At 36.4% G+C, this 11,757-nt stretch overlaps 1 protein-coding gene across 1 annotated transcript; it reads right to left on the bottom strand.

Annotated features, from left to right (window-relative positions):
• Positions 1–2,212: 2,212 nt before the first annotated feature.
• Positions 2,213–3,082, bottom strand: LOC137397260 (uncharacterized). Its single transcript, XM_068083548.1, has one exon. The coding sequence runs from the start codon at positions 3,080–3,082 to the stop codon at positions 2,213–2,215; it is 870 nt and encodes a 289-aa protein (XP_067939649.1).
• Positions 3,083–11,757: the final 8,675 nt, after the last annotated feature.

Here is an 11,757-nt window from a genome sequence, read left to right on the forward strand (position 1 = left end):
TCTCTGCAATGTCAGCATCCATTCTAGGCCAGTATACTGCTGTGCGTGCTTCCTGCTTCATCCTTTGTATCCCAAAATGTCCGAGATGCAATATCTTCAGTACTTCTTTTTGTAAGCTGGTAGGAATTACTACTCTGTTTCCATAGAGTAGACAACCATTACACACCGATAGTGAGTTTTCTAACTTTCTAAATTCTTTGATTTCAGAAGTAGCTGGAGTTGCTTCCTCTCGATGTGGCCATCCTTCTGTTGTATATCTCATGACTGTATTGTCTGAATGTCATGACTGACAATGTCTTTAGAAGATTCCTTGACTATTACTCCTGGATCTGTAGGGTTAAGTTGAGCTCCAATAGTTTTAATAGTGCAAATAATGTCTACGTCAGCATCGTCTTCCTCTCTGTCAAACTCAACATCTGGTCCAACAGGTAGCCGACTAAGAGCATCTGCATTCCCATGTTTGTTAGTCTTTCTATATTCAATTTCATATTCATATTGACTGAGTAAGAGAGCCCATCTTGCTAATTGGTTATCAGCAAGTGCAGGAGTTCCTTTGTTAGGTGCAAACATAGATGTCAATGCTCGATGGTCCGTAACGATGGTGAATTTTCTGCCATAGAGAAATTGGTGAAACTTCTTCAACGCAAATATGATAGCTAGTGCCTCTTTTTGAATCTGACCATATTTTCTTTGGGTCGCCGTCAATGTTTTAGAAGCATGCATAATAGGTCTTTCACTATTATCCTCATATCTGTGAAATAAGACAGCTCCAATTCCTTCTTCGGAGGCATCACATGCTATTCCTACAGGCAGCTTTGCGTTGAAATGTGTAAGAACTGTGTCAGCAGTCAGCAGTTGCTTTAGCTGAAGAAAACTGGTTTCCTGTTCTGCACTCCACTTCCACTGCACATTTTTTTTAGTTAGCTGGTGTAATGGTTCTGTAATCGTTAATAGGTTAGGTAAGAATTTGCTGTAGAACTGTACTGATCCAAGGAATGAACGTAAACTGTTTATGTTAGTTGGGGCAGGCATTTGTTTAACAGCATCTGCTTTTAGTCCTTTAGAAATTCCTTTTGCTGAAAGGTTATGACCAAGATATTCTACCGAGGTTTGAGCAAAATAGCATTTTTCTTTACGACATCGTAAACCTTTCTCATTCAGTCTTGCAAGTAGTTGTCGCAAATTCTGTAAATGACTTGTAGCATCAGTACCACTAACCAGTATATCATCTAAATATACAGCTACCCCTGGTAGATCAGCTGTCAATTGTTCCATTATCTCCTGAAAATATCCAGGTGCTGAACTGATTCCAAACGGAAGTCTCATCTGTAGTAGTACTCCTTTTTGAGTGCTAAGAGCAAGCTTTTTCTGACTGTTTGGTCCCAGGGGGATTTGGTTGTATGCATCCGCTAGATCAATTTTAGTATATCCGTATCCTCCTCCTAACTTGTTCATCAGGTCTTCGGGTAGAGGTATAGGCTGTCGGTGAGTCTCTAATTGTGGATTGACTGTTTGTGAGTAGTCTCCACATACTCTGATCGATCTTTGATGACTGTTGGAAAGTTGCGCTTTCCTGACCGGAACTACAGGCGTACCATATTGATTAAACTGTACAGGTTTCCAAATTCCTCTTTGAATTCCAGTTTCGTAGGCTAGATTTAATTCATCTTGAATAGCAAATGGAACAGGTCGAGGTTTGTGAAACACTGGATTTGCATCTGCCTTGAATTTTATTTCTAGCTCGTAATCCTTTAGACAGCCTAGATCGTTGTTAAATAGATCAGGAAATTCATTGCAGAGTTGCTCGCAAGATTGTTGTAGACTTTTGTCAGCCGTTTCCTGGTCTACTAATTTACAAGTCGTAGTAGTTTGTTGGCTGAGCAGGTTGTCTATTGATATCCCCAATAGTTTGATTGCTCTTCGTCCTATCAGGTTGAGATTTGGAACCCGGCTAACTACAAAGTTCAAAGCAATAGGATTTCCCTTTACGGTTTTAGTATTCAGCTGGCACTGTCCAATTACTTCAATAGGATGTTTTGAAGCAGATTCGTAGTTTGTCGTTGTTGTAGAGAGTACACGTTTTCCAAGTTTACACCAGACTTCCTCAGTAATGAAGTTGTCACAGGCTCCTGTATCTAACTCCATCTCGATGATCTGCTCTTCTATCTCAATACTCTTTTGAAGTTGTTCCATATGTATTCTTCGAATAGTTTTAAGCTGTTGTTTTGGTGTAGATTTGTGCTATAGGCCTTTTATTAGTAGTTGCTTTTCTTTTTCGGCAGGCAACTCTTAGATGTCCCAACTTCTGGCAAAAATTACATGTAGCAGATCTGTATGGACATTCCTTAGCAGTATGTGTAGTTTTATTGCATCTGTAGCAATTGAAAGTTGTCTGTCTTGCTTCTTTGTAGTTTGAAGATCCTGTTGGTGTCTTAGTTCTATGATCTGGTTGTACCTTGTTAACTTTTTGTTGCTCTCCATATACGGTTTCTTTGGCTATCTTGGCTGCGTCCTCCGTTTCTGTCGCAATTTCAATAGCTCTTTTAAAAGATAGCTCAGTTTCTTTTACTTTGAACAGTGCTTTGAGAACTGCTTCATTATTTACTGAGCAGACAAACCGTGTTCTCATAGCTTCATCTAATGGATCATCAATATTAGAAAAGTCACATGTGGTCGCTTCCTGTCTAATTCTATTCGCTAATTCATGAATAGTTTCTGTAGGTTTCCTTTTCATAGTACTCCAGAATTTATAACGCTCGCGTACTAAAAATCGTGTGGGATCATATTGTTCTTTTAAGAAATTATCTATTTCTTCCATGGTAACTTCCTTTATAAGTTTTGGGGTCTCCAGTTGGCTAGCCATGTTGCTGATCTGTTTGTAGAGAACAGGTGACTGATTAATTAAGAACACGTTAGCTTCTCTCTCCTCAGGTATAGAGTGAGCTGCTACAAAAGTGTCATATCGATTCATGTAATCAGTCAATAGTTCGGTAGCTGGATCATACTCTGAAAACTTGGGTAAGGCTGCCGATGGTGCTAGCTTCGCTGCTGTCTCGGTTTGACCTTTCACCAGTAGTTCCATGAGTTTCCTATTTTCTTCCAGATAAGCTTGTTGTTGCTCTTGATGAGCTTTGTGTTGCTCTTGCTGAGCTTTTTGTTGCACTTGCTGAGCTTTGTTGCTCCTCCATCTTTTGGTTTTGAGCCATAATTACTTCAATTAACTTATCCACTTCCGAAAACATACTTGTATACACTGAGAATGCTGTATAGGTTCCGGGTTATATTCTTGTAAGAATATCAGTTGTACTGCTCAAGAATATCCCGTCCTTGGTCGCCAATAACTTCTGTTATGTTCCTGTATGAATAATAACACAAGATGTGGTTTATTCACTCTCATAGTATGTATTGCACTGTTGCCTTCCAGACCTAGTTTATATAAGCCTCAGCTATGGCTATCTAATAAATAGCTAAACAAAAGCATTACTTGTATTAGAATATTTAGCTATATTAGAATAAATAGCGCAAAGTTAGCTTGACTTAAGCTTTATGATGGCAATCTAACAATTTATGTATAATCCGATCAGATGGGTTAGTTTTAGGATATTGCAGCAACTTTTCAAAGACTTGGTAACATATTTAAATAGGTTTATATGTGTTTTGTATCATTATTATACTTAAGCGACTCTACACAAAAATGGTTAAATTTATTGATGAGATTTCGGTACAAAGGTTTGGTCACGGCCGTTAACGGATAATTTTTCGGGAGTTGTGTGCGCATATGCATTTATTATAAATCTCTCAAACAATCGCTTCGCTTGTGTTTGGTCGTGGGACAATCAATTATCTCGTTGTCTGGCTCCAAAGCTTTTGTCTTTGTTTCATTAGAACTTTGAAAGCAATACCATAAAAATAATTAATAGCTGTCTGAGGTACATAGTGATAGTAATCTGAGTTAGTACATACGTAATAGCAGTTCCTTGTTTAACACGTTCTTGATACTTCGAAGCAAATCTAGATAAAAAATGGTTTGATTTTTTTATTTGATTCTGATAATTCAAATAAGCAGAATATTGTTATGGAATAATTTTTGCTTATAGGTATTACACCAGTTAAAATATGCACACTTGAACCGCTTGCGAAAAAACTTTTGGTTACTACTAGGGCGCTTGAAGACCATGATTGCTTGAGATATTATTGCGCACAACTTAACGACTAGGCTGGCTTCAGACTTGGCTCTTATTAAACTAAAGATTTAAACTTGCTTAATTTACTAGCTTTAGTTACTCAAATATGTACAATTCAAAATTTTTTTATAAGTATCAGCAACGATAAATCTCTGGCTATACATAAAAGATTACTTTGGTAATTTATCATTTACATTATACAGATTTGTATTTATAGGAATACATTGTGAGAATCCCTCGGGAGAGCGTTGTGGCACCCCCGTATTTGTTTGGAAATTGCAAAACAAAGTCTATTGAGGATACAAGTTGTGTATGCAACCCTGGTAAACACATGTTTTCATAACCAATTCCGCAAATCCGTCCCGTGCATTATAATACTGTTTGTTTATTAAATATATCTTGTTTTTCATTTAGTCCATGTTTTCATCAGTTTGCAAGTAGCTGGAACTTTTAATGAACACCTGCACACTGTTGTTATCTGTTTTAAAGCGGCAAAAATGTGGTCTTCTCCCATCTCACAAATGACTCTACGAAGTTTCTAGAACAAGTAGTAAAATCAGTTATGAAACTTTGTGGCGTTTCGGAGTTGCAGTCTGTTCAACAACTATATGACTGCTGCTTAGCAATAAAAAACTCAAGGTTAATAACATCAGAAGCCATACCAATCTTAGTTTTGACAAAAAGACCCTCAGAACGTCTGTATACGATAAACTTAGAGTGAACCTACACAAACACTGTTCTAGATATAAGTGTATATCATATCTTAATCACATTTTTACCAAATAATATGATTTTTATGGTTTTACATTTTTTTATGTCATTTTCAGCCAGCATCAGTTTTTTATGAGCATATATACACACTTTTTTCTTCTTTTACTGAGACCGATATACACACACTTAAAATTAGTAACTCGTGCAAATAACCAACAAAACTGGGGACTGACTAACTTCACTTTACTGTAATCAAATGCTGTAAATCAAATAAAATCAAATTATCATTGAATTGGCAAGAATATTTGCTGACTCATATGTACAATCATGGAGTAATACATACAGAGGTTTGATCTACCACATTGGATAGATGCCATTGTTCTATGTAAACCATAGTTTATATAAATTCAGACACTATGGATAGTAATTCTGTGTCAGCCCTTGTCAGACCTGTCAGCCCTTGTCAGACCTGTCAGCCCTTGTCAGACCTGTCAGCCCTTGTCAGACCTGTCAGCCCTTGTCAGACCTGTCAGCCCTTGTCAGACCTGTCAGCCCTTGTCAGACCTGTCAGCCCTTGTCAGACCTGTCAGCCCTTGTCAGACCTGTCAGCCCTTGTCAGACCTGTCAGCCCTTGTCAGACCTGTCAGCCCTTGTCAGACCTGTCAGCCCTTGTCAGACCTGTCAGCCCTTGTCAGACCTGTCAGCCCTTGTCAGACCTGTCAGCCCTTGTCAGACCTGAGTGGATCCGGGTAAAATAACAATAATAATTACAGTGTGAATTAAACCTTATCCATTCCGCTGAGTGGGCGGGGCATGTTTAGCAGTTTTTGCTCTTGTATAACTGCACTTTGGAGAGAACCTTTCGTAAACATGCGAGGGTTAGAAAAGCTAAACTGCGGATGAGCAAATATGGATCATCCTAATGACGCTTAGACAATATAAAAGTTGATTGTTTTTCTTTGTTCTAATCTAGCACCTGTTGTGCATGTCAGCATTTATGTGCGATATCATCAGGTAATATTTTTTGGAACATCTTTTTACTGGTGTGTTAATTTCTACGTTAAATTTTGAGTTTATACATAGTAATTTTTTTAATTTGATAGCGTTGACAAATGACATTGAAACATTTAGCACTGCCATATTTTCACACGCTAGTGGAAACGTTTAAGTCTAACCTCTGTTGTGAAAATCTTTAATTTATTGCTATAAAATTGTAACTGAGATAAAATCCAGAGCACACCAAGCATGCAATGATTGTTCAGCGAACAGCTCTCTCAACCAAAGATGTTTAAAAATAATGATGAAAATGTGATGTTGAAACATTCATGTTGTATATCACATTATAATATCACACTGAAGCACTGTATATGGGTTGACTCGAGCTCAGTTGGAGCTACTAGCAGACTCCTTCCTACTATCCACTTCCACTCACTGTATAAGAGAAATGAAAAAACCATTGCTATGGTTTGACCTTGGACCCTCAAAGCATGGTAGCAGTTCCCTGTACGAACCACTTTTATTCCTAGTTTAACAACTATCATATTTTCAGGGGAATACTGTGATATGGATATCCAGGAGTGTAGCTCCACCTCTTGTATCCATGGAGATCGTGTTGATGGATTGGCAAGCTATGCCTGCTACTGCTTGGCTGGTTATACAGGAGAGAACTGTGACATTGACATAATGAGTGTGCGTCTAACCCATGGGACTCTCTATGTACATGTGTAGACAACTCCAATAGGTGAGTTAGAGATGTCATGTTATATACAGGTACAAAGTTGGTTAGCCTTGTTGAAGCTAACATCAGCTGCCATGATTGCATATCTAAGCTGACAGTTCTAGATCTAACTAGTGCACTAGCAATCCCGTGAGTCATGAGAGATTATCAGGTGTAATAAGTATCCATACAATTACTCCGCAATGCAGCAAAGTAGTTTAGTGGCCCATTTGGCAGTCCAATAGGCTAGGACTCTAAATATCTGGATTCGAATTCTGCGCGGTGCAATCTTTTTTCCTACCGCGCCAAGCATGGCTTCAGATGGTCAGACATGACTCTTACAGTAAAGATTGAGGAGAGATCTAGTTATAAAATAAATGGTTTTGTACATCTATTAGCTGTATGTATGAGCTAAAAGTTGTTATTTTTGAATGTTTACTTCTTCTAAAATCGCAAATTAGGATTTCTTTAGCCAATAAAATTAAAGCATCACAAAATTAAACCAATCAACTGCATGATTTGTTTAATAAGTTGCGGGTTGGGACCTCAATAATTATGAGTGCATCATGTTAGAAACTAAAATTGATAGTTCCAGAAGGAAATAAACTTCGTCTTTTAGCTGTTGTTTTCTTTTCTTGATGGCTTTAGTAGTTTTTGCTTTCATAATGCATTTATCCAAATATAAATTTCGGGCAGTGTCTGTGCTGCGAAATATGAATTGTGGAAATAGTGCCTGCACAAATGTTGAGGTCATAAAGTTTAATCTTTTCACACCAACACATTAGTATCATCTCTTGTTACGTGGGATAAATTTTTCATGCAGTTGTACGTGTGTCTGCCCTGTGGAATATTCAGGAGTTGACTTTAGCATTGATATGGATGAGTGTTTACTGTACGCACCATGTTTAAATGGAGCCAAGTGTATACAAGGTAATCAAATTTATTTTAGAATTAACTCTTGTTCATGCGTAGTACTTTTGCTTGCACTTTGGGAGTTTTTATCTCCTACTTGATTGTAAACTATACTTTAGCTCAATATCTCTCATCTACTCAATGACTGATCAGTGGACATCACTTTGTGTTCAGATTTTCACAGAGCAATCAAAGGCATTCATAGGATTATACAGCAGCATTTGTGTAATTTTAATTTTTATAAATGTGGTAAATAGTTTACTTCAACTTTTAGTTTAAGACCTGCAGGAAAGGAATCTTTAACAATAGCCATAAATCTAAATAATAAACATACCATAATCACTCTAATAAATACTTATGTATTTTCATACTTTTTGCATTTGTCAACTTTTACCAGCCTCTTCATTTTTACTAACAGAACCTGCAATGCTTTCAAAAACTTTGTATGCTGTATGTAGGAAATTACTTTGAATGTCTAGCACTATATTTGTTTACATTTTATGACACATTGAAAGATTTATACTCCAATAATCCCGTATGTCCCCGCATATTAGTTTTTTAACCGGCTTATATGCAGGGATATACGGTAGCAAAGTTGGAAGTTAATTTTGTCCGGATATTTCAATTCTTTAAACAAATGAACTTTGCATGTGAAGGTTTGAGTTTCTTTCAACCAGGAATGCAATTTAATTATAAGATAAATTCGAACATTGATTTTTATTTTAGGAATAGCCAATTATAGCTGTGATTGTTTGTTGGGCTACACTGGAAAAGACTGCAGCATTGACATAGATGAGTATCACAGTAGACCATGTGCTAATGGAAATTGTGTTGATAAAGTTGGGAGGTTTAACTACACCTGACACCCTGGTTGGAAAGGTACATGTAAGTTGTATTTTTTAACCTAGAACTAGAAATCAGCCACAGTATTGCGTAACTTCTAAAACAAACAGTTAGGGCTGTTTCTGTTGAATTTTGTAATGAAGTTTATACAAGCGTTGTACAACAGACGTCCATAAAAGCAAGTCTTGCAAAAATTTTTAAAGATTTATTCTACAAAATTCAGAATTTTTATATGATTTGTGATGCAATCACCTGGATATTGCTAGTTTTATTACAAAATGAAAAACTGACTACATCAGAACCTATTTACAAAATTAATTTGTTCCAGAAGCAATTTCATTAGTAGAAAATTCCGTAAATAGAAACTTATTTTACCATTTGAATGTCCTAATCCGTTCCTGGCTCCTCTAAAACTCAAATATTGTTATATAAGCACTCACCACGGTCTCCACTAAATGGAAGGAGAAAGCTCTTCCGTATGCCCTGGTATATATATATATATATAATTGGGGTGTCCAAAAGCCAAGAAGGCTACGGCATTCTATAGCCTATGCTATGCTACAGCATTTTATGCTATAGCCTACGGCTATAGGCTGTTTTAGAGGCGTGGCCTCCCAAAGCCTAGCTGACATCCGTAGCCAGAGTTCTTACAACATTGTATAAATTGTAAATACATGTAATGGTTAATATCTTTAACAAATGCATGTTAGAATTATATTGCTACACAACAAATAGAAGAAGTACATATGAAAAGCGGAATGAACAGAGAAATAACGAATAAAAACTATGAATGGTATATTTGCTTGATTATCGTTGGCAGTGGCCGGCTAGGTTACATGAAGACCACAAGAAGTAGGAAGGCGTCAGTCAGAAGAGGTGTAGTATTATTGTCTTGGTTTTGTTTCGCCCAAATTAAATGTTTTAAGAATGTAAGTAGAACGTTTTTTTTTTACATCAGCGTGAACTGAAAAACTATGATATCACTAGCAGAATGTTTGGAGTTGCACAGGTATTAAAAATCAGCATATAGACAGTGACAGATAATGTAGTTGCCTGCCACTTGCCATTAGCCTAGCACATTGCCAAAGGCTAGTTTGAGCAAGCTGGTAAACTTACTAATACGAGTCTTGAGAGCAAGCAGAAAATGACGTTGCGCCATAACGGAGAGCGGTATACATGTTTTTATCCAAATAGTGACATATATCGCCCAATGAATCCATCAATGTCATGCAGCATAATTGGTAAGGTATTTGCCTGGTGAATAGAAGGTACTGAGATCAAATCTTTAGTGATACAGATTCTTCATTCCAATATTTTAATAGCTATAGCCAGACACTGAAGGACATACCAAGGTTTGAGATTTTTAAATATAGATACAGAAAACATAGAATTTGAATTGCTAGAAACGAGTGTTATCTTGCTTATAATTATTATAACTCCAAATTATACAACTGATGAAAACTAAAGACTTTCCGTTTACTAACCTTCGTTGGCGAATAAAACTGAGTGAGACACGTCATATGTCTCATTTCCCATTTGCTACCTGCGGGAAGCAAACGGGCTAAAATATGATCGGTTTTTCCTGTTTTCGCAAGTCGAAGTTCTACTGTATTCAGATTTTAGGAGTGTCTTCAATGTTATGTTCTCCTTAACGATTGTTTGATCATTTCATAGCATCTCTGAAAGTTAGCAGCCAGAGTTGAGTCTAGTATAAAAAACGAACCGCTACATAAGTTTGATCTTTATAATTCTTTCTGTTAACTCACTGTTCACAGTTCAAAACTTTCTTCTGTCAGATTTTTTGTGATTGGATTTACCTATTGATTTGATATTATGTTCTGGTAAAGTAAGCTGAGTTACTACTAACAGATGTACAAGGGTACAAACTGGCTTGTTATTAAAACATTCATATACCTGAGAACATTTCAAAGGAGAAAACTCATACAGCTGGCCAAGATCAGCATGACTCCATTTTTTGTATAGCACTTGGTTTATCTTTACTTTTTTTGGAGTTGTCTGCTCATTGTTTTCTATGTGTTCAATTATGCTATAAAAAAGCGCCTTAAATTTGGATTACTACGTATCTTCACTTGTTGCTCAATTGTCTCGAAATGCTAATGGTGGATCTCATTTCAAAATGTCAGATAGTCACTTCATTTAGACTTATGTTAGTTTTTAGTTCCACTCACCTGTTATATAACACTGTTTGCATATCTATTTTGAAGGCTCTCTCTGTGATGTGGAGGTAGATGACTGTTTCGAAGTATCATGTAACCAGGACTCCTGTATTGACTATGGAACAGACTATAGATATCTCTGTGAAGCTGGCTACACCAGTGCGTTTCACCATGTCATTTATCAGCAGAGCTCAATATGGTATTGTGTAGAATTACTCTGATCTGTTTAGTTGTAGTAATTAGTAACTCATATAGTGCCTTGGCTTTGTAACACTAATCGGTAATCGATAACTTTGGTTTTTTGCCTTATTTGGAGTTGTCAGCTCACTGCTTAGAAACTTTGAATTTGATTGACTGTATTTTTGCTAACCCGATACAAGCACTGTATATCAAGTCTGGAAGCTATCTACACTCTTGTAAATCTTCTCCTCAAGTATAAAACTAAATGCTTTTCAATTTTAAAACCAAAACAACATTTTAATGAACTCTAATAGCTAGTATCAGTTCCAGTATAGCCGTAGCAATGCTCCTAAAAATGATAAATCTTTACTGCTTTCATTATAGAATTTATAGCTGGCCAGCGTTGAATCCCTAGAAGCGATTAAAGAATAGCTCTATTAAAATGATTAAACAGTTCATAGATTAATGTAAGCATAAAAATGATGACTTCTATCAGGTGCCAAACAATGCGGAAAAGTTTGGTGTCCCCGTTCTAAATTAACTTGCTAATCTATATATATAATTTTCATTGTTAGTCGTCTGTCCAGCTCTGTCTGTCTGTCTGTCTGTCCAACTATACGATCAAGTTTTAGCACTGAAAAATCACCTTCGTACTAGATTTGAACTCACAACATTCAAATCGCAAGGCAATTAACAATCGCGCAACCACAAGGCTACGCCGTTATTATCACATCCATATCCTTATGATACCAGCACTGAAACAAATTAAAATCTTATAATTGTATACCAAATCATTTTTTATTGTAATCGAAGCAAATCAAACTTTATTTATCCATTACTACTAATTATTTTCCATTTACATTTAAACACCTTTACACTTGTTAAATCTTTTCTCCTAATTTATTTCAACTGCACAAAATTTTTTTTTAGAATAAAGTTTGAACATTAGAATGGTAACTGTTGTTATATGCTAAATAAAAATAAATTTTCTGTGCAAAAATATTTAGCTAGTTCGATAATTACATCTTTATTT

Source organism: Watersipora subatra, chromosome 5, assembly GCF_963576615.1.
Source record: "Watersipora subatra chromosome 5, tzWatSuba1.1, whole genome shotgun sequence".
In the NCBI taxonomy this organism is placed as follows: Eukaryota; Metazoa; Bryozoa; class Gymnolaemata; order Cheilostomatida; family Watersiporidae; genus Watersipora; species Watersipora subatra.